This window comes from Giraffa tippelskirchi, chromosome 1, assembly GCF_054371585.1.
Source record: "Giraffa tippelskirchi isolate mGirTip1 chromosome 1, T2T-mGirTip1v1.2.pri, whole genome shotgun sequence".
Lineage (NCBI taxonomy): Eukaryota > Metazoa > Chordata > Mammalia > Artiodactyla > Giraffidae > Giraffa > Giraffa tippelskirchi.
This window is the reverse complement of record NC_137275.1, coordinates 85,340,934-85,364,902: the sequence shown is the minus strand read 5'-3', so window position 1 is coordinate 85,364,902 and position 23,969 is coordinate 85,340,934. Positions and strand designations below refer to the sequence as shown.

Sequence of the window (23,969 nt, the reverse complement as noted above, 5' to 3'; positions counted from 1 at the left end):
GAAAAAGCATGCATGACATGTGCTAATGTTTATAAAAAACTCCCCACTCTTTTGTTGGCAAGGGCTTGCTTTTAGTCCAAATAATATTCTCCAGAAGTTCCTGGGCCTCTTGGATCCCCTGTCTTGCAGCAACATGAAGGAGCATCTCTATGTCCCTAGGAGAGAGAGTTACATAGTAGCATCACAAAGAAAGAGTGAATTCAAAGAACCTGCATGTCCAAGTGTTTAGGCTAAGGGCCAGGTTAACACCTGTTCAGACTCATTCTAAGGTACTGAGTGAAACACTTGCCATTTCATCTGGATTTCTTCATGAGTGTCTTCATAATAAAATCAAAAACTACTCAAAGAAACAGTCTTACAACATCAGAGTCCAGCTGGATGCTTTTGCCCTATTTAGGAAAATTTTTCCAGCCAAGACTCTTAGGTAATGTCTGAGACACCCCTTTCTTGCAAGTAAATTCTATATTTTGGTTTGAGAGTGGTAACTGGAGAGGGGCTCCAATCAACCTGCTCATCAGTCAGTTGTAAAACTGCCCACCAGCAGTTGTAAAAGAGAACACTGACTGCACCATATGATTTGACTGCCTCCCATTGGTCATTTCAAAATTTCATTACCAAGTAATGCGTGAAACCAGTATCCTTAAGTGTTACACCAAGTCCCTAGACCCACCTCATCCTTCAGGCTCTCACAGAGACTCCCTCTTTCTGAACCTCATCTACTCATCAGCCTGAGCTGGATTAAGGTCTACAATTGGGGGGTGGGGATTACACACAGAACGTGGTAATAGAATACATGTCAGTTGCATTTCTTAAAACAAGCTGAAAATTGAACAGTTTATTTGGGGGAGGCCTATGATGATGTTTCTGACTCAGAATCTCTGCATGAAAATATCACAGATTATGAACTACTCAAAAACTTTAAGAAAAACTTCTCCAGAGAAAATAGTAGTATTTTTCTTGGGACTGTGAGTAATCAAAAGGGGATTCATCTCATAAACACAAACAGAATTTGTGTCCCAAAAGAGCTTTCTACCTTATACTCTTCTATGTTCTGCTCTGTTTATGAGAAAATGCTATACAGCTGTAAAGATGGGGCTCCTAGGAACCTTAAAAATTCACAGGAGACTCTTAGGATCATGAAATAACCTGGCCTTTCATTTTGGACTCATCAGATACCTTACGAATTTATTCCATGGGCTCTATGCACATATACGAATCTTAGATTCTTTTACTTTGTGACTTTTATCATAACTTATAGCACTGTAAGTAGATAAAAAGGCAAGAGTGGGAAGTGCACTATATATAAAATGCTTTCATCTGTCAATTGCAGGTAATGTATGGGGGCAGGTTTAGAAGGAATGACATCTCAGCTGGAAGGGAAAAGACTGCTAATTTTCATTACCCTACTGCCATGGATCCAGTCATGTTTTTCAGTTTTCCTACTGCAAGGTTAAAGGAACTATGAGGATGGTCCTGCTGGGAGGCTCGTCTGAAAAAGAGAGGAAAAGAAAACGGAAGTGGAAATCAGGTTGGAGAGGAACATGCAATAAAAAACAAGGAAACAACACTGCAAAAATGGATTCCTTTAATACAACCAAAGGCACTGCTAATACAAATATGTAACCATTACTGGAAATCGTGGGGCTTCCTAGGTGGCACTAGCGGTAAAGAACCTGCCTCCCAATGCAGGTGACATAAGAGAGGCAGGTTTGATCCCTGGGTCAGGAAGATACCCTGGAGGAAGACATGGCAACCCACTCCAATAGTATCGCCTGGAGAATCCCATAGACAGAGGAGCCTGGAGGGCTACAGTCCATAGGGCCGCAGAGTCGGGCATGACTGAAGGACACTATGAAAAACCATTACTTCTGTCTTTTACATTGGGACAAATGTTAATAAACCTCTTTCATTAAAAAAAAACAAAACAACTCTTCTTTGAAACAAGTAAAGCATTTAAAAAAAAAAATGATGTTGCAAGAATATTTCGATCACTTATTTGTTCCGAACTCATTCATCAGCTTCTCCAAACATTAAAATAATTACAATCTTCTCTCCAAAATATATAGGAAATCAAAATATAGGAAAGGACCATCTGGGAATATTAGGAATTCAGTAGCATGTAACCTGATTCTTAAGCACTATTTCCAGTTGTTAAAATATGTAATGTGCCAATATTTTCCAACAGAAATTTCTACAAAGATGAAAATGTTTGGCGTCTGTGCTTTCCACTATAGTAACCATTAGCCATGTGTGAGTATTGAATACTTGAAATGTAGATAGTGCAACTGAGAAACTGAAGTTTTTTAGTTCATTTAAATTTAAATGACCACATGTGGTTAATGGCCATCATATTGGAGAGTACAGTTTATATAATTATTGCCTTGCTACTTTGCAGTTCTTTTCAATTATTTATGATTAGGGGCGAAAGTCCAAAATACAGGGAAATGTACAAAAGTTTTCTATCTCTAATGCATAAGCATTTTGAAAAGTAAGCAGGAAAATAACAACATCCAGTGGGAAAGTGAGCAGACTGCATGAATAGACTTTTCACAGGAAAAAAAAAATATTAAAATTACAACGTGCTGTGTGTGCTTAGTCACTCAGTCGTGTCCATCTCTTTGTGACCCCATGGACTGTAGCTCACCAGGCTTCTCCCTCCATGGAATTCTCCAGGCAAGAATACTGGAGTGGACTGACATTCCCTTCTCCAGGGGATCTTTCCAATCCAGGGATTGAACCTGGGTCTCCTGCATTGCGAGTGGATTCTTTACCATCTGAGCCACCAGACATTTAGATAAGAAAGCTTCACAATTGACAAAAAGAAAAATTTAATGAGGCACTTATTTAATAAACAAATTTAATGAGTCATGAACCATAAAAGATATTTTTAAAATATGCTGGGAGAAATCTTGTCTTTGTAATGCTTTTCCCATCCCATTCCTGACATGGACTCCATCACTGAAAAATGGAAAGGTTTTTGAAATTGGCTTTTAACTGTATGTCCCATGTAAGGAAGGTCTGGTTTACAAAATATTATTTAGGGCAACATTTCTAAAATTTTAATCCACACACTAGCCACCCCAGAATCTTGTTATAATGAAGATTATGACTCATCATTCATCATAACAAATGAATCTTGTTATAATGTTTCAGTAGGGCTGGGTTAGGGCCTCAAATGCTGCATTTCTAACAAGTACCTGCCTGGTGATACTAGTGCTGCTGGTGTGTGGCCTAGGTCTCAGTAGCAAGGGTTCCAGCCAAGTAGAGTTAAACACCAACCATGCTTAGCCATTCCAGAGCCATGTCATTCCCTTCCTGATTCTCAAAGGTACTTCTGTTGGCAGGTGAATTTGGTCAGAATATCCACTTTAAACTTCATGTTGAAATGTGTTACTGAAATGGCTTCCTCTGCTGGTTCGTTTTTACTTTATAAATCAATGCGGACTTCTAGAGCAGTGGTTCGACCTCCCTACGCATTACAGCTACCCAGGATGCTTTTCAGCACAACTCTGTCAATCTGGAGTTGGGCATTAGTATGTTTCAAAAGCTCCCCAGGGGACTCTAATATGTAGCCAGGCTTGTTACCCACTATTCTAGCAAGAAGACAAAAATCATCTGACAAGGATGATCTCATCAATACAAGGGTAATGGCAAAGCCATGGCTGTGCTCACTGCTCACTCAGATAACCGAACACTTCTCTGGATCACAGAAGACTTTGATCATCAACATTACCCTATAGAAATAAAATGCATGCCATGGTAATTTTAAATGTCCTGATAGCCACATCAAAAGTTTTAAAAGGAATAAGTTAAATTAAATAATATATTTTATTTAATCCTATATATCCAACATATATACAAAGAATTGTTAGTGAGATATTTTATATTCCTTTCTTCATATGAAATCTTAGTAGCCTTGTGTGTGCTTTACATGTACAGCATATCTCCGTTCACACTAACCACACTTCAAGGACTCAGTGGCCTATGTGGCTAGTCACTGCCATATTGGGCAATACCACTTTAAAGAATACTATGGCCAAATTCCACTTTCAGGGGTTTTTACTTTTGAATAAATTGAGACTTCATGAACTCCAAGCCAGTTCTCTATATCAAGTAACTTTAACCTTAGTCTTAACTTGTCCTTGTTTTCTACCGCAGTCTCCATGTAGAATGGCTAACATCTCAGAGCCTATTTATTCCTGTTGTCTAACCTTTAGAATGTCAGGTGAAGCATTCAAGTCTTTGTTTCCAAAGTTATTATTACTTTCTCAAACTGCAAATATAATATATATTTTTCTGTGAGGACTCGTCATACCAATGCTATACAATCAGAATTATAAAAGCTGCCGGTGGAAAAATTTGTATATTGAATGGAATTTAGGCCCAAAATAGAATAAACAATAGATAAATGTATTTCTACTTTTAAATTCAAATGAATGTGTCTTTAATTGTCAAGAGTTCAAAACTTTAATAAACAAGGTAATGCTAATACAGTGCTGTTAATAAAATTATTGATGTTCTGGATCTTGATCTAGAATGGTACATATTCTCCAGTTTAGCTCTTTTAAAGCTAATCTGTTGTTTGCTTACATTGTGTAGACTGTTTTTAAATGCATCAGACACATCACTTCTGTCACTACTCCTACCTCACTGCTGAGTGGAAAAGAAATGACCAACACTGTAAGAAAGTGTACCTTATTTTTGTTCTAGGGAAGAAGCACAAAACTCATAAGGTTTTATATCTCAGCACTTCCTGAAGTGACAGCTCTAGAGTTTCACTTTTGGTAGGGGTTGTTTTTCTTACCTAAACCAGTGCATTGCCATCTCTTGATCCTTCACCACACCAGCTCCTGGGTGAAACCAAAAGGTATCACAGAAAAAAGGGACTCAGTCAATCATTAACTAAAATCTTCTATAAACCTAGAGATACATAAATAAATTCTAACCAGCAAAACGCCTCCCCTTCCCTTTCCCCTAGTAAAATGAGCACAAGATGAGCAAAGGAGTTACCTTTCAGGCATCTCTGGCCAACAATATACTGGGCACTGGGGTACCCCAAGTGAGCATAAAGATGTGCCACATGGAAATGGAAGCTCTGGGAATACAGCCAGATGTAAAGCAGAGAGACCATGCTTCCTGATATGACTAGGAGCTACAAAAATAAAAAGGAACAAGAAGAGAAGTGTGGGGTATACTTACGGTTAAGATGTGGGAGAAATGAGTATATTCTATAAGAAAGGCATTTCAGGATGAGATTCATATGATTTACAGATAAAGGATGTTCCTCATAGGTCTCTGTTTATAGGGGAAAATTTTATTATCACTAGTCTTTTATTTTTAATCATTCTGGGTGATATATTTTTAATTTTCGGGGTGATGTAATATAACTGGCTTTGGTAACTACTTAGGATTGGATACTGACCAATAGGATTTTAGCTGTTTATAAAAGGGAAAAAAATGAAGGCAGAAACAAAAGAGGAAGCAGAAAAGAGAATTAATATGTTTGCTGTTTGGGCAGAAATATGGTGGTGAAGCTAAGGTGGGAGGGAGGTTCCTGCCCTGTTCTGCCAGTCTGGAGAAACCACAGCCCTGGTCTCCTTCTCTGACACTTTTGGGTACAACTACAGAAATAAAAGACTTTCAGATGGCACTTTCAGCTTCCTCCCTAAAGAGGTCCAGGTGAGCCAGTGGGTCTCCAGAAGATGAGAGAAGCTGAGAAATCTCACAGCCTGCTAGGGCTGACATAACCAAATATGACAAACTGGGTGGCTTACACAACAGAAATGAATTTTCTCACCATCTATAACCAGATGTTCCAGATCAAGGTGTCAGCAGGATTGGTTTTTTCTAGGCCTTTCTCCTTGACTTATAAATGACTGTCTTCTCCCTATAACTGCCTCATCTGTCCTCTGTACATGTCTGTGACCAAATTTCCTCCTCTTATGAGGACATCAGTCATATTGATTAAAGCCCATATTAATGACCTTATTTTAACATAATTACCTCTGTAAAGAGCCTGTCTCCAGATACAGTCACATTCTGAGGTATGGGGCGGGTGGGGAGGTTAAGACTTTAGCGTATGAAGTTGGTGGAGGACAAAATTCAGCCTATACCAATAGCCTCATCTGACAGTGGAGGATACTTCCTAAAAGAACTGGGGGAGTAGCAGGAGCTTTGATATCAATTTTGTTTTTTCTTTTTTTGGCCATGCTGTATTGCTTGCAGAATCTCAGTTCTCTGACCAGGGATCAAACCTGGGCCATGGCAGTAAAAGCCTAAATCCTATCCACTAGGCCACCAGGGAACTCCCAACATCAATCTTCTCTAGCAACTTGAACATGCCTGTAAGTTCCCTTCAGGAAGCTCTACTAAGTGAAGTTCTTTCCCATGAGAAGCTTGTACTTCAGCCATGGGTTGATGCCCAAACAAGTTTATATTATCTATCAACCGAATCAATGTGCCCATTACTGTTTTCAGAAATACAGCAAACACCTTCTGAGATGTTGATTCGTGCAGACATCAGTGGCTGAGAGGGAACTCAGTCCTGTGGGGCAGTGTTGAAATGCAGCAAGACCATGAAGAGCTTCACTGGCATGGACAGCTCAGGGCCCCATACCCTTCTCTTACCCTCACCTAGCTAGATTCTGAGGAAGGCCTCAGACTCTGAGAAAAATACTGTGTGATTTACATCTTCCCTCTCAGGTATGATTTTTCTTCTAGGAGAAGAAAGAAAATGTAGCTTCAAACTTAAAAACTCAATTCTCTATAGCTGCCATGAAAGCTAATATCTATTACTGATTCCAAGATCAAGAACTTAAAAATAGACTTTTTAACTCAAGTCTTTTAACCAAACAAATCAATTAGGAATGGAAAACTTGGAGAACAAGAGATGGTGTTTTACAGACTTTCATTTAGAATCTTTATAAGCACAAAACAAAGATCATTAAATATATTTAATGGTCATATTGAAGATACACCAGAGAAAAAATAATTAGCATAGTCCAAAAAGTTGGCTTAAAACTCAACGTTCAGAAAACTAAGATCATGGCATCTGGTCCCATCACTTCATGGGAAATAGATGGGGAAACAGTGGGAACAGTGTCAGACTTTATTTTTGAGGGCTCCAAAATCACTGCTGATGGTGATTGCAGCCATGAAATTAAAAGATGCTTACTCCTTGGAAGGAAGGTTATGACAAACCTAGATAGCATATTGAAAAGCAGAGACATTACTTTGCCAACAAAGGTCCATCTAGTCAAGGCTATGGTTTTTCCAGTGGTCATGTATGGATGTGAGAATTGGACGGTGAAGACAGCTGAGTGCTGAAGAATTGATGCTTTTGAACTGTGGTGTTGGAGAAGACTCTTGAGAGTCCCTTGGACTGCAAAGAGATCTAACCAGTCCATCCTAAAGGAGATCAGTCCTGGATGTTCATTGGAAGGACTGATGTTGAAGCTGAAACTCCAATAGTTTGGCCACCTCATGAGAAGAGTTGACTCATTGGAAAAGACCCTAATGCTGGGAAGGATTGGGGGCAGGAGGAGAAGGGGACGACAGAAGATGAGATGGTTGGATGGCATCACTGACTTGATGGACATGGGTTTGGGTAAACTCCGGGAGTTGGTGATAGACAAGGAGGCCTGGCGTGCTGCGATTCATGGGATTGCAAAGAGTCGGACACGACTGAGTGACTGAACTGAACTGAACCGATACTTACACAGTAGGTTATATATTACTCTAATTTCTATAATGTAACTTCAACTTTGATAACATATCTCTTTCCTCTTTAGGGAGTTGTTGGTTATTCATAATAATGTATTGAAAAATCTATGTTTCAGTCTTCGTGTGAGTGCATTTGTGACAGTAGTGGTGTTCCTTATTGTTGAAGTTTTTTTTTTTTGGTCTGTGTGCAGATGTGTGTGCATTGGAGGAGATTTTAATTTTTTAATCCTATTAGGGCATCCGAAGTCATCTCTATTGATTCTGCTTCCTGAACGAATGCTCTTTCACATATTTCTATATGTCACAAGGTTTCGCAGAAGATGAATGTCTGTTTTGAAACTCTTCAAATCCTTTTTGAAATTGTGTCATTTATTCAGTACTTATGTTGTATATGTCAGACACTGTTCTAATCACTATGAACAAAATAAGAAAAATTCACTGACCAATTGTAGCTTAAATTATAGTTGGGGTAGAAAATGAGTGAACAGACAATGCTGCTGCTGCTGCTAAGTTGCTTCAGTCGTGTCTGACTCTGTGCGACCCCATAGACGGCAGCCCACCAGGCTCCACCGTCCCTGGGATTCTCCAGGCAAGGATACTGGAGTGGGTTGCCATTTCCCTCTCCAGTGCATGAAAGGGAAAAGTGAAAGTGAAGTCGCTCAGTCGTGTCCGACTCTTAGCGACCCCATGGACTGTAGCCCACCAGGCTCCTCTGTCCATGGGATTTTGCAGGCAAGAGGACTGGAGTGGGGTGCCATTGCCTTCTCCAACAGACAACAAATTTTTAAAAAAGTAAAATTTATATTGGATGATAATAAATGCTATAGAGAAAGAACAGGAGGATAATAGGGAATAGTGTGAAGCAAGAGGTACACATTTCAAAAGGATGGATGAAAACAATGGGCAAAGAAAAGTAGAAAGTGATGTGTGATGGTGGCTGTGTGTAACGGAGCGAACTCCAATGAGCATCACAGAATGTCCAGAAAGATGTGAGAGAATTATATCAGCAAAGATACTCATAGGGACAGAGATGGTGCAAAATAAAAAGAGGTCATTGAGCCCCTGATTTTCTACTTACAGGAAGCAAGCTAAGAAAACTCACCTGCAAAACATGCTTCTTATGATGAAGAAAGGAAGGATGAATCAGAGAGTGAATCTAAGGGCTCAGAGGATGGAGCCAAGTCATGGAGAAGGTCTGGATTCATTCCAGACCTTGGAATCCAATCAAGGAACTTCCAGTCTTTGTCTGGGGGGACCCCAGAACCGCTCTAGACTGAGAACTCCTTTGTGACTCCCACTTCCCCCCATTTTTGAGTTGAAATGTCTATGGCAGTTTTCTTATGCTAGTTCCAACATTGTATGTTGGGTGTGTGGAGTCAGATGACTTGTCTCTTTAGTCTCATGGGTCACAGGTAAACAGATATTGCATTCAAGGAGTTGTACTTGAGTTGTATGTGGAGAGCCTCACTCACATCAAGGATTTCTGGAGCCACTAGAAGCTGGGAGAAAAGTATGGAACAGAGCCTCCAGAAATAACCAAACCTGCCAATAACTTGACCTCAGATTTCTGGCCTCCTGAACTGTGAGAAAATAAGTTTCTGTGGTTTTCAGCAGTTTGTGGTATTTTTGTTACCTAGGAAATAAACACACCCTCCAAAGCAAAGGTTAGTCAGGCTTACTGTCTTATATAAAAGATGAGGATTCCCCCAAATCAGGGTTCCTGTGATGTAATTCAACCTGCTGTATGTGAATTGTCACCTGGCTCACCTGATTCCACCCTCTGGGCATTTGGTTTTGAAAGCCAATAGGGCTTACTTTCAGGGCTTCTCAGGTGGCGCTAATGGTAAAGAACCCACCTGCCAATGCAGGAGACTTAAGAGACATGGGTTCAGTCTCTGGGTCAGATAGATCCCCAGGAGGAGGGCACGGCAACCCATTCCAGTTTTCTTGCCTGGAGAATCCCATGGACAGAGGAGCCTGGAGGGCTACAATCCTATAGGGTCGCAAAGAGTCAGACATGACTGAAGCAACTTAGCTTGCATGTATGTATACACATCCACATAATACAGTTTATTAATTCCATCTGCAAGTTTCTTCTATTCTAAGTATATAATTCATTTAGAAAAAAAAATATATTTAGGCTAACTTATTAAGAACATCTAGGCCATTTTCCACAATCTGCCATTTCCACAAATGGCAATACTGATAAAAAAGTACAAGTCAAATTTGTTGCTGTCATCTATAATTTTATGCCATCAGCTCAAAGCAGTGAGTCTATGCTTTCCCCCAAATCTAAAACCATTTTTATTCTTTTCCAGTTTTAAGGAGCTTCCATTTTCTTCCTGCTGCTGCTGCTGCTGCTGCTGCTGCTGCTGCTGCTGCTGCCAAGTCGCGTCAGTCATGTCCGACTCTGTGCGACCCCATAGACGGCAGCCCACCAGGCTCCTCCGTTCCTGGGATTCTCCAGGCAAGAATACTGGAGTGGGTTGCCATTTCCTCCTCCAGTGCGTGAAAGTGAAGTTGCTCAGTCGTGTCCGACACTTCGCGACGCCATGGGCTGCAGCCCACCAGGCTCCTCCGTCCATAGGGTTTCCCAGGCAAGAGTACTGGAGTAGGGTGCCATTGCCTTCTCCCATTTTTTTCCTATAAGCTCATAAATATTACTTACTTATATTTCCCCTTTATTGAGTGATGCTTGAATTTTTTTCACATATCCTCCTTTTATCTGGGTTCATAGGCAAATGCATTATGTAAATATCAATCTTTTGAGAGAATGCTTTATCTTCTTTCTCTTTGGACCATTTGTTCATTAAAAAGAAATGAGCCAGGGACTTTGCTAGATACTAGGTAGCGATCAAAACAAAAACAAGAACGAAAACACATATAGCTTATGATATGAGAGATAAATACTAATAGTAAAATATGTAAGTAAAATTACAACTGTGTAAGCACTAGAATGAAACTGTATAATAAGGAAGTTCAACTTTTCATTTCTTTGTATCAAAGAGCAAGGGTTAGTTTGGGGAAGATGAAGCTGGAGGAGACAGTGGGAAAATAAAGAAAAGCTTTGATCAAAGGCTATGTTAGGATTTTGGTCTTATTCTAAGAGCGATAGGTAATCTCTGGAGTGTTCATGTATATGGGAGAGGGAGGGGGACATGAGTTAGGGAGGAACACGATCATTTTGAGTTTCGAAACTATCACTCTGATCACAATATAAAGCCACAGCTGTCAAAGTGAAGTACGCAAGATGTTCCACTGGGGACCAGGAAAATATTTGAACTTCTGTGAACATAATATATTAAAAATTTTAAGCTCTACTGATATTTAGCCCAGGGATTCATTTAGTCTGTGTGTCAGATAATCATATGTCACTTGGTGGAGTAGAGATAAGCCCAGGATAACAAGACTGTTCCACAGCGTTGCCTGGGAACCCTCATTCATTCACATGTTTTCACTCATTGGCTATGTCTCAGTTTGTGTATGTTTGAAGTCATGGACTAATGCTAGTTTACTTACAATCTTGATAAAGTGGACACATAAAGTGGACACAATTTTAAAAAGACTCCTGTAAAGAAGCCTGGGATGAAGTGAATGCTAACATTGAAACAAATGACCAAAAATGACCAAAAAATTGCCCTGGGCTTCTAACTTGCAGTGACTCCAATCACTGAATTCAGAGGGCCAGATTAGGATGCACTGAATAGGAGAGCGGGCAGAGGTGGCTGACTTTTGTTTGGATCTCATTGGGCTCAAGAAGGGTGGTACAGCAGGCTGCTGGCTATGGGTATTTGGAATTTTACAGATGTCTAGACGTCTGAGTCATCTGAATAAAGGTGATAATTTAGGTTTGATAGGCTTTAATGAAATCTTAATTTTAAATATCCAAATTTCAATTTTAAAAATTCTCGTATCATTTATGATCTATCTTACCTTGTTGTCAATAATTGAAATTCTGTATTTACTCTGATGTTTTTAAAGTTATCCTTTCTAAAGTTAAGGGCAGATGTTTTCAATCGGTATTTAGAAGAGTATTTAACAGTATTTTTTTTATCATGAGTAAACGTGTTAACGACTTTTTAATGAGTATTTGTTTTTAAAAGGCATTTTAAATCAGCCATTTCACTTTTTAAAGTATGAAATTTTAAAACATACAGAAAATAAATTTGATTCCCATGTACCCACCAGCCATATTTGGTAGGTTTATATTTTGCCATATTCACTCCAGATTTTTTTTAAAGAATTAAAGCACTGTAAAAATAAAAACACATTCATTCTCATCTCTTACCCTCTCTTCTCATAGAAGTAACAACTAAGCCAGCATTAAAAGTTCAACCATTGTGCTGAATTTTTAAGCAAGAATGAACTAAAGTTAGCTACATCACCAAGCATTAATCCTAAAAATCAGCATAAAGGGAAAAAAGGAAATTCCAAGCTATTTCAGTATTTCATAAGACAGGACTGAGTGACTGAGAAAACACACACACAATATTTAACTACCGTAGCATTGCTAAAACTAACCAAAACTCAAGTTGCTTTACTTTTGTTTGGAATTTTTTAAGGATTATGGTGTGTGTTTATATCAACAAGGATCATAAGCCAGAGATTATTTTTACATTGTAATTTGCTTAGTAGAAATTTATTAAAACACAAAATTCATTAAGAGAAAAAAGAGTTTTAAGTGCATCCTTTGTGATAAAAGACTAAAATTAGTATTTCAGTCCCTGGCTATAGTCAGTTCTACAAATCTGAGGACATAATTTGTGCTACGTTCTGTGGTTACAAAGATAAACATATGACCTGGGCCTTGATTTCAAGCATTTCAAAGTTGTGGGCAGAGATATCAGCAAGTTGCAAAACAGAATGATAAGCTCTTTTATAAAGATGCAGAGTGTACATAGTTCCAGGGGAGAGAAGAGGATGGTACTTGTCCAAAATTAAATTCCCTATCTTCTCCCTCACAACTCACCCCTTCCTCACTTCCCTTGCATCTGTGCTCAGTCTCTAAGTCCTGTCTGACTCTTTGCGGCCCCATGGACTACAGCCTGCCAGGCTCCTCTGTCCATGGGATTCTCCAGGCAAGAATACTGGAGTGGGTTGCCATTTTCTTCTCCAGGAGATCTTCCCAACCCAGGGATTGAACTCGCGTCTCCTGCTTAGCAAGCAGATTCCTTACCACTGAGCCACCTGGGAAAACCCCTTCCCTTACATTCAATCAATTCCAAGCTCTGTGTAGTCAGACACCTAAGGTCTCTCATATGTTCACTCTTCTCCTTCCCCACTGTTGTAGACTCACTTTAACCACCACCATCTCACCTGAACTCTTCAGGACGGTTAGAGGATCCTCCTTTTCTTCCATAGCGATGGGCACTCACCTCTGTCACAGTATGAGTGATACCACTCCCACCCCCACTCACACATAAACCCGCATTTTATAGGTTCCACAAAAGAAAGGCTGTTCTGCTTATTCTCATTTTTCTTTGTATACCCAGCTACCTGCCTCATACACTGTAGCACCTTTAAGAGTTCAATGAATGAGTCTAAGTGGAGCAGAACTTGAACTTAATTTACAACATTTACTGGTTATCTCTAGCTTGTCCTTAGCTTCAGTTAGGGAAAACCCATTGAGGATATTCATTTATTGAGAAATAGGAAAGCATAAAATACCCTGGTAATTTACAAAATGAAAATAGCTTTAATTACAAAAAAAAAAAAAAGAACCTGAGATAACAGTTTTGAATTTGCCTTTACAGTACCTCAGTGGTTGTTACTAGTCCAACTTGACAGCCAGGCTCACAAGCCACAAATAGGCTCCAATCTAACAGTCTGTTTGCTCAGCTTTATGGAGGGAAAAGGGACAGGAAATACAGGTGGTATAACCTTTGCATTCATCCGGGGTCCTGGAAGCCACCCCTCAGCCACAGCTTGCAGGGCGGCCACAGAGCAGGCGTGTGCGGTCCCTGGGCCTCCGGCCTCCGTGAAGCCACCCTCAGCTTTCCACCTGTGTTTTAAACCGTTCCAGTCGGGTCAGCCTAAGGCCTGCATCACCACTCACTACACCCCAGCTGCACAGACCAAGGGTAAATAAATCAAGAGAGACACAACATCCCACATTTTATCTTCACTCTGCTGTGGCCAAGGAAACAGTACCGTGAGGAGACATTCCAAGGCAGGCCTGGATCAGCCCAAACCTGCTGTTGACCTTTTCCTCATGGCCTACTACCCTTTCATGCCCTCAGTTTCAATAAATAACTGATCAACAGGTAAACTGTGGTGGGGGGGAAGGGGGATTCCCCAATGGCTTAGTAAAAATCCAATGCAGGAGATGCAGGTTCGATCCCTGGGATGGGAAGATCCCCTGGAGCAGGGAAAGGCTACCCCTTCCAGTATTCTTGCCTGGGAAATCCCATGGACAGAGGAACCTGGCGAGCTATAGTCCATGAGGTCGCAAAGAGCCTGACATGACTTAGCAACTAAACAACAACAAGGTAAACTGGGAGGGAAAAGATACTCTCAAATAAATTACAAGAAAATAAAACCTGAGAGGAAAAAAAAGATAATAAAACTTATGGCTTCTCCAATTAAGTGCGTGACTTTTCTCTCATGGTTGCTACATGTCTCCTATGCCATCCTACGTATTCACCCTTCCTGTGAGTGTTTAGCCCAGGAATAATCTCTGCACCTATTTCCTGAATGATAGATCTGGTCCTTATATTGGAGGGGAAGCTGGTAGCAGGGCCTGCAATCCACATGTATGTCCGTGCTGCAGAAAAAACTAGTCCTGGTTAACAATAGGGGAGTGAAAGCTTGGAGAACATATAAGGAATATTGAAAATCACTGTTAGCTAAAAGAGAACCACAATAATCAGTTATAGGAGCATGCATTCTTGAATGTCCCTTGAATCATAATTATCTGCGTAGAAGGCTAAAAATATAAGCTCAAACTAGGATAAAATCTGGCCTTTTCTTCTCCTATATATAAATTAAGCAACTGTAGTATTTTTTAGTAGTAGTAGTATTTAGTAGTTGTATACACTACTATTTTTCAGTAGTAGTATTTCAGATCAGTAGTAAAAATGACATGTTTGTATTTTGAGTGTTGGGTGTTAATATGGCCAAGAGAGTGCCACTGATGTTTGGGACCAGCATAAAGTTATGGATAAGATAAAGATTTCATTCAAAGGATTTTTTTTTTCTCCTACTTGGGAATAATTTCCCTATCCTAAACTTTGTTGGATGCATTTCTAGACTAGTTAATAGGTAATTAGTCAGGCATCTTCATAAAAGTTTTCATGTAAGGTGATTTCATATTTGAAAAATAAAAAGGATAATGCCATATCAACCACCAGTTTAATACTGGCCACTAGGGCTTAGCCTGGAGAAGGAAATGGCAACCCACTCCAATGTTCTTGCCTGGAGAATCCCAAGGATCGAGGAGCCTGGTGGGCTGCCATCTATGGGATCGCACAGAGTCGGACATGACTGACGCGACTTAGCAGAGGCAGCAGCAGGGCTTAGCCACTAGCTCTTAGGGAACAGTTAGTTTACTGCAAAACTTCAGTTTTTCACAATTGTCAGACTTGTGATTAAATGTCATGCAATAAATATTATTCATGTATATTCCCTTCTGAAACCTCACTAAATTGACAGGAAACCAATGAGAGAGGTGGGGCAGTGGGAGAGAGAGAGAGAGAGAGAACAGCAAAACAAAAAGATAAAAGAGAATTAGAGCATCTTTCCAGGAAATCTGATTTCCAAATATAAGAGTTCCATAAAGAAATGAGTAAAAACGAAGAGGAGAAAATTATCAATCAATTTAAGAAAATTTCCCAGAACTAAAGGACAGGAATTTCCAGACTAAAAGGTCACACCATAACTGAAGGTGATGTCCAGCACTACAGGAAGGAAACAAATCACATAAATGAATATCACTGAGACACTTCAGAGCACTGGCTAAAGAAAAGGGATTCTAAAAGCTCCTAAGGGTGGGGGATGAGAAGAGAAGAGGGAAAAGGAAAGGGAAATCTCATACCAAGAAGGATGAATCAGAATACTCCAGATATCTCCACCTCAAAGCTGCTACCTGGAGCATAGTAAAACAAACTCTTCAAATTTTAAGAATCAAGCCCTTGAAATCTAGAATTCTAGACACCCAGTCTAACTATCACATAAGTTAATGGTAGACTTAGGACATTTTCCTGTTCAGATACAGAAATGTCTCCACATCTACCTCTCACGCAGTCTTGTAGGAAATTATTAGAGGATGCACTCCATCAGGAAAGGAGAGTAAACCGAGAAGAGGTACATCTCAGGACCCAAGGATGAGGGATCCAGTACAGGAGGAGGGCAAAGGGGATTTCTGGGATGCTGTGATGGACATTCCAGGAAGGCTCCTGAGAAGCAGGTGGTGAGAACAAATTTCCAGATTGGGGCAGTAGGAGGGAAAGTGTGTCTTCAAGAGAAAAGGGAAATTTGAGATTATCCAAAGTGTTAGAATATATTAAGAGGAAGGCAATGCTTTGTAAAGCAACACAGGATGAATTAGACATAAGCATATGGAAAATTAAGCCAAAAAAATAAAAAGATGAAATTATAACTATCTAGGCAACAAAATTATAGAAGAAAGTAATTGTAATCATTGTGTTGATGGAGCTCAGGAGACCCCAAAATATGGCACCTTGGCATATTTAATATTTTAAGTTGAAAGAGTCTGAGAAAACTGAATAAGCAAGAGGGTCTCTTTGACCTTCCCCTGCTCATTTCCCCTGAAGCAGGTCACATGATCCTTACTTGAGAGGTACCCTCCCTATACCTATAGGAAAGGAACACCCTTATCTCTAGGACCCAGAATCCAGATGAATAGGTCTTGCCAAGTTTTCCCTGTCACTTCACTGACTTCACACCCTTTGTCCTATCACATTTCTCCACAGCTGCCCATTCTTCATCAGACCTAGCAAAAACATTCAGGTTTAACCACTTCTTCAGATCTTCATTTCTTTATGAAGGTCCCCATGTCATGCAAAAACATGTTAAATAAATGTGTATGCTTTCCTCCTCCTATTAATCTGTCTTTGTCAGTTTAATTTTCAGACTCAATCAAAAGGGTCAAGGAAAACATTTTTCCTCCCCTATAATATACTACATGGGTGAGCTGTAAATGATATTTAAATGGGCATAATAATAAACATTGAATATTAGTTTAGCAAAGAGGAAGCTGTAGCTATACAAGAACGAAGAAAGGTAACTTCGTGTTTGAAGGACAGGTGTGCAAAGGTTAGAAATAAGAATTTATCAATAGTAATAAATTGAACAAAATAGTACTACAAAGATCTAAAAGTTGAAAGTAGTTTTTGAGCAACAATAATCAGGAGAAGGAAGGAGGAGAAGACTGCTGTTTTTAAATGATAAACCTTGTGAAATACTTGATTTTTTAAAAAAAATTACGTCTGTTTATAGTGTTAAAATTTTAATTTAGAAGGTAGAAAAAAGACTTTTATCCCCAGAGACTCGAATTTAATTTATAAATAATGAAAAATGAACATTTTAATGATGGTTGACCTAGGAAAATAAGTATTGAACAGGTTTAGACTCTTGTGACTTCCTGCTGGCAAATACTAAGGACATAATGATTCATAACTAGCAATAACATTAGGATACTTTCTGAAGTATGAGATTCTCATCTTGAATACCATCACCGTATAACTGTTCTGCCAAATTTGAATGATCCTATTTGCACCCAGCAGTCTTTCTTCCCAGGTGGCTCAGTAGTAAAGAATCCACCTGCCAATGCAAGAGACACAGGTTTGATCCCTGGGTAGGGAAGATCCCCTGGAGAAGTAAATGGCAACCCCCTCCAGTATTCTTTCCTTGAGAATTCCATGGACACAGGAGTCTGGCAGGCTAAAGTCCATGGGATCGTAAAAGTATCGGACAGGACTCAGTGACTAAACAATAACAACAATTTGCACCCAGCAACCCACCTGTCGGACTGCTATGAGAACCAATTTAGATGGCAGCAGGGAATACAAGAGATTGTTTCCATCATTAACTGTCATCATAGCTTGTTTGTCATTCAAATTTAATCTCACATTTATTGCAATGAGAGCTAACACAGTGCTGCCATTTATCCGCTATAAATATCAAAACAAAACTTTGGCATTATAGGAACCATGGATATTTTGATAAGGACTTTCTGCCATACCTTCTTAGTAAGTTTTAAATAGTTACAAATTATAGCTATTGTGGTGAAATCATCAATTTTTTAAAGAGAAAGGTCTATTGCTGAATTATTAATAATAGGTATTTTATATAGATAAGATAGTATAAATTTATACTATAAATTTATCAGCACTCTGCAAGGAGGAAGATGCATAGCTTCTCCCTGTTATGTTTTCTTTTTTTTTTAATCAGTGTATTTTCAGGTGGCTGGTGATAATTCACCCAAAACAGATAGGAAAGCTTGGTTATAACAATAAAAAACAAAGAGTAGTCTGTCTCTTTTCACAGTCCAGGTCACCCATATCATTCAAACTATACAAGTAAATCACATTCATTTTACATTTTCGTTTGGATCAGCTGTAATTTCTTGGCAATGAACTAATGAAATAGGGTCCATTAATGGAGGACAGCTTCCTAGGAGTTGTCTATTTATCTTGTTGAGAGAGAAAAGAACTCTCTCTAAGGCAGAATGGGGACCATGCCTGGCATAATCAGCAAACTCTCAGTTGTCTGGACTGATATGGAAGTCATTTCCCTGTCAGAACCAAAGACTAGACTTCCACTTTGCTGTTTTAAGTCAATGGAAAACTGAAGTTCTTAAGTTTCAGCCAAGAGACAAAAGAGAGCATTTGAAATCTTCCACACAACATCTCTGGACAATACACAAGATATCTTAACTGTAGTTGCTTCCAAGGGGGAGAGTTTGGTGGGTGAAGGTTAAAAAGGATAAAGTAGGAGTTTGTGATAGGGGATTAGTGGCTTCCTCTTACTATAATTCTTGAATATTGCACTGTATTCATATGGTTCAAAAGTTTTTTTAAACTAATTTTTTTAAAACCTTATACATAAGGAAGTATCTACAGTCTTAAAATATTCATATAATTGCTGTTATTCAGACTCAGTATTTCCTGATAGCATGGCAGTACAATAGCTTCTGTTCAAGAATATTCTGTAAAACTAAGTTCTACCTTAGTATATTCCATAGCTTTTTTTCTTATGCGTACATCACAGCTTCTCCCTAAATTCCTTTGGTTTCTGTGTGTGTGTGTGTGTGTGTGTGTGTGTGTGTGTGTGTGTGTGTGTGTGTGTGTGTGTGTGTGTGTGTGTTCACAGCTCAGAACTGAATTTTTATGCTCCTTAAAGGTGCTTCTAGTTTCATTTCTTTGGGGATTATCAGGTGTGCAATGTCCATTAGTCATCAACTAAGAGAAAAGAAATGCACAGAGATAAAGTGGTAGATTTAAGGGGAGTTGTGAGAAGCAGTACATATCAAGATCAGTACCGTTAAAGTACCTAAAGTTGTATTTCTAGCTGTAATAAATGTCTAAAAATGTGTACTTTTTCATTAGTTCATAAATACATTTTCTTTGCCATCACAAAACCGCTGGCATCCCCCCTCCACCACCTCTGCAGCCCCCATCACCTTTATTTACCTGCATAAAAATGATCCAGTTTCTAATACCTTAGGGTAAGAGGATGTTAAAATATGAGTGAGCTGATAACAGTAATAGCAAGCCAGTCTCATTTTTCTCACACAGAGTTTCAACTTTTTAAAAGCTCTGTTTGATACCAAACAAACTTTCAAAACATAAAAACATTAACTGAAATTGATATTAGTCCTCCAACTTTTCAGCTAGGTTTGTATAAATTAAACTGTGTTTATATGATTTCTATCAGCTGACTAAAAAATGGAAAAATGCAAGGCTAGCTATCTGGTGTCAAATAATCAGCTAAACTTTAATGAGTGTTTTATGAGTTCTTTGTTTACAGGTTTTAAATAAACTAGCTGGTTAAGTCAGGAAGTCCAAATTTGTGTGTACACATAAATTTTGAAAATTTTTATGCAAATAATCTTGAATAAATCTGTCTTCAATATATTCTTCAAGAAAACAAATATTTCCTGTATTAATTCTTAACTGCAGCATTGTGGAAAAATACAGTGTGGTTCCTATGTTATGTAATCATGATTTACAATTAGCACATTTCTCCCTCTTTTCCTGTTTGGTCTCGTGCCTGGGAATTGAGCCCTTACCTCCCATGTATTCCATGAATCCTGGGTGTGCGTCTTGTACTTCCGGGACAGAATTGTTCCCAAGGCATATGTGTCACTCGCCTGGGATCTTCTTTTCTGGTTATGAGGCATCAAAGGCGCCATCTTTTTCTTCCCTAGTCAGTGCCTCTGTTCTGTCTGTGCTCACCGGCTGTGTTTGTTGTGTTTGGCCCAGTAGACTCTCCAGGGGTCCTTTATTCTTCCTTTCTCCTTCTCTGGAGGCTTATTCCCTTTCATCCTCCCTCCAGGCCCAGCTTGGCTGGGTAACTGGCTTTTCTCTTCTGATTTATGCCTGGGGTAAAGCAGCTGTCTTTTAAAGATAAGAACCAGAGAACAGAGATATCAAAAAGACATGAAGAATAACCTAGGAAAGACAAAAAGCCCCTGTCCCTAAAAACGTCTTTATCATTAGCTCTTTTTTGCTGAACACCCAGATTTATTTCCTCTTGTCCCTCAGTTTGAACAAACCAAGTTAGTCAAACTGCCTCAATCTGAAGAAAAATAAAACAGGGAAAAAGCTGTTTTTGCCAAAGTAATACAATATAAAAAGTGACTAACTTGAATCTTCCTCATTTTTAGTAACTGTTAAAATTAGAGTAGTATAATAAAAAGGAAATGATTTTGCTCTAAAAGAAAGTATAGGATGAAAAGATGAAGCAAAAGAAAATAAACTGTAGGAACACTCAGGAAAATGAAAAGCAAGGTAAGGTAAGCTAAAAATAATGAAGCAAAAGTAGTACGTGGTTATATGATATTGATAAAGTTAACCTGTACTTCTGGACTCACAAAATGGAGGCCACCACAGTGGCCAGGCCAACATCACAAATCTAAACCTAAGCTATACTGCACTTATGGAAAACCCTGTCAAGAAAACTAACATACACCAGTCATTGTCTTCCATCTCCAACTCAGCTTAACTAGCTCATCTTAGAAAACAGGGCCTGCTGGCCTTACCAGGAAATCCTTGACCTCCTGTTTCCTAGTTCCTACTTCTAATCTATACATGCCTCAGCTTCCTCATTTATCAAATGGGAATACAAGTACTTACTCCTATCTCTGTGGGCATATATGAGGAATACTTGCATAGGAATAGCAAATGCCCATTAACTATTCATAAAGACAAGTCATAAAATATGGTTCGGGATTCTGAAATTGAATTCTATGCTCTAGTGCGCACACAATTAAATGTAACTAAAGCTGGGTTTTAATTCTAAATGCTAACTGAATTTTATGACCATGTCCCCAAATGAGACAGTCATTTAAAAATGAGTAGTTTCAAAAGGACCATCCATACCAACTGCCTAGCTAAGCAAGTCACTTTAGTTTCCTGGAAATGGGTTTCCTTATCTGAGCCTAAGAGCCACTCAGCTAATTTCCTTTCCAATTCTAAGTTTTTATTTTACAGTATTTGCTACAAAAACTGATACTCATTCACTGATTAATTTGGAATATCACAAATTAGATGACATGATGGCATAATTCTTAATCTCTCTAATTTATGAGTATTTTAATTTAGCGGGAAGAGAATAAAAAGGAAAATATGACCAGACTAAGGCAAAACCTAAAGGAGGGACTGAGTGGAATCCTGCAGATCTCTGATTTCATTTCTATAACTATTAGATCACTAAGGCTGTGTGCAATTAAATGTGTTAAGTCAGAAATTCCTAAACATCATGGTGCATAAAACTCATGTGAGCCTCTGGCTTAAAAACATTAATTTTTAGGACCTCATCTCTAGAGGTTCTGATTCAAGAAGGCTGAAGGATGAAGCCCTTGAATTTGTATTTATAACAAACACTCAAGGAAATTACTCTGTAGGCAGACCACAATTTGAGAAAACACTGTGCTAGGTGGTATTTCTTATGTCAAACACAGCTTGATTATTGCATATTAGATCATAATGTAGGGGAGCTTCCCAGGTGGCACAGTGATAATCTGACTGCCAACGTAGGAAATGTATGTTCAATCCCTGGGTTCCTGGCAACACGCTCCAGTATTCTTGTCTGAAAAATTCCATTGACAGAAGAGCCTAGTGGGCTACACTCCATGGGGTCACAACTGGGCACATGCAAACAGATCCTATAGTATGAACGTATTTTCTACTCACAAATAATTACCCATAATGAGACTGGAAGATCCCCTGGAGGAGGGCATGGCAACCCACTCCAGTATTCTTGCCTGGAGAATCCCCATGGACAGAGGAGACTGGCAGGCTACAGTCCATATCATCGCAAAGAATCGGACACGACTGAGCGACTAAGCACACACACACACAAGCATGCCCTAGTGTTATACACAGGTAGAGCTACTGTCATCTGGGAAAATATAAATATGTTTCAACTTTGATATAAGTTCTATGTTGGACATGCTAAGCAGCAGCTAAATAATTTAATGTTTATGTTTCTCTTTGTCCTTAATCACAAAACAGGACTGACCTGAAACACTTCTTATAAGGATTACAAGAAATAAGTATTTCCAAAACTCTAAAGCGACTTTAAACATAATGTTGATGATCATACTTCTTCAGTTCATGATTCTTTTCAAGTGTGTAGGGTTCTTGAGAGCAGGGACTGCGTCTTTTAAATTTCGTTTAGTGAACAGCTATTGTTTATCTTCCCCAGTGGCTCAGCGGTAAAGAATCAGCCTACAAAGCAGGAGACTTGCAGGAGACTGGATCAGGAAGATCCTCTGGGGAAGAAAATGGCAAGCCACTCCAATGTTCTTGCCTGGAAAATCCCAGGCACAGAGGAGCCTGGTGGGTTACAGTCCATGGGGTTGCAAAGAGTTAGACGTGACTGAGCGACTAAACAACAATCTGCCTAATATCCCTTCCCATTTATTTTGGTAACAGAATCCTGATTTTCCTTTGGGAAACCTCTATTCTTGCATTCTCAGGTCTTGTTCGTGCAGAGGAAAGTGGCTCCACTCTGGGTCCAGTTGAGTGCCTATGACTGAACTAGCAAGTCAGAGCATCCCATTCCTCCCTGACACTGTGATTGGTTCAGGAATTTGTAAGTATCCAAGGCCAGCCAATGGGAGCCAGCCCCAGAGATTTTGCTGAAACTATGGGAAAGACACCTTTCTTTTTGAACTAGCTAAACCTCCAACTAAATGCAACCTGGAGTGATGTTCACCATCACAAAAGAAATCCTGGCTGCAAACAAAGCCAATGAAAAAGAAAAGAGAACCAAGAGTTTGAAAGACTTGTCTGATGACATTGTTAATCACACCTAGACTTTTCCAACATAAGAACCTGCCTCTGGCTCTCTCTCATTCCTAGGGAATATCAAGCAGTTGGAGGTTTTCAAATGTTGACTAATCTGTTTGCTAATGAAACAAAAATCCTTAGTCACGGACTACAAGGCAAAAATGTTGCTCAAATTCATCATTGCAATGTTTTGGCTATTCATTCAAAAGTAACGCATGTATGTAACTGAAAGGGTTTTCAATTTAATCAGCAGAGCAACCCCAAATGTCTTGTATAACTACTAGAAAGTAAAATTAGGCACGATCCATAAATTATTCTTCTTTGTACAATTAGCCAAATAATTCCCTTACTTGTTACCCAAAATCGTTCAGTTTGAAGGATGAGTCACAGCCTGATTGTCTGGTTTTAGTTTAAAATCTCGGAACTCAGAGCTTTCTTAATCCTTGCTGTTTTTGAAATCTGGAAACCGTCATTTACCCTCAGTTCCTGCATCTGTAAAAATCAACTAGGATAAAGGGTTCACTAAGTAGGTAGATTTGAGGTTGTTTCCTTTGATCATATAGATGTTTTTAAAACGATGGCTTGAAGTGAAGGACTCTTTATTCCTTTAACATACTGCCATCATGTGGTTACTTTGCTCATTCACATTCAAATGTTTCCAAGACAATGTTTACAGTGACTCCTTTATTCAGCAACATGTAAAGCAGGAAGCCCTCAAAGAAAATGAAAATGAATAGAACACATTCTTCCCATGAGCTTAGTGCAGAGTAT

General features: G+C 39.1%; 1 protein-coding gene across 1 annotated transcript; it reads right to left on the bottom strand.

Annotated features, from left to right (window-relative positions):
• Positions 1-20,805, bottom strand: LOC145547441 (uncharacterized). Its single transcript, XM_081596968.1, has 5 exons — positions 19,973-20,805; positions 5,011-5,152; positions 4,805-4,850; positions 1,403-1,489; positions 1-155 (listed from the first exon to the last, which is right to left on the bottom strand). The coding sequence occupies exons 1-5, from the start codon at positions 20,093-20,095 to the stop codon at positions 23-25; spliced, it is 531 nt and encodes a 176-aa protein (XP_081453094.1). The 5' UTR covers positions 20,096-20,805; the 3' UTR covers positions 1-22.
• Between the last annotated feature and the right edge of the window lie 3,164 nt (positions 20,806-23,969).

Excerpts from the sequence above, each read along its gene's own strand:
- LOC145547441 (XM_081596968.1), bottom strand. The coding sequence starts at position 20,095 with ATGGCGCCTTTGATGCCTCATAACCAGAAAAGAAGATCCCAGGCGAGT. Across the intron at positions 5,153-19,972 it reads ATTCATGGAATACATGGGAG|CTCCTAGTCATATCAGGAAG; the intron begins GTAAGGGCTCAA and ends TTATTTTTGTAG. Across the intron at positions 1,490-4,804 it reads ATGGCAATGCACTGGTTTAG|ACGAGCCTCCCAGCAGGACC; the intron begins GTAAGAAAAACA and ends TCTCTTTTTCAG.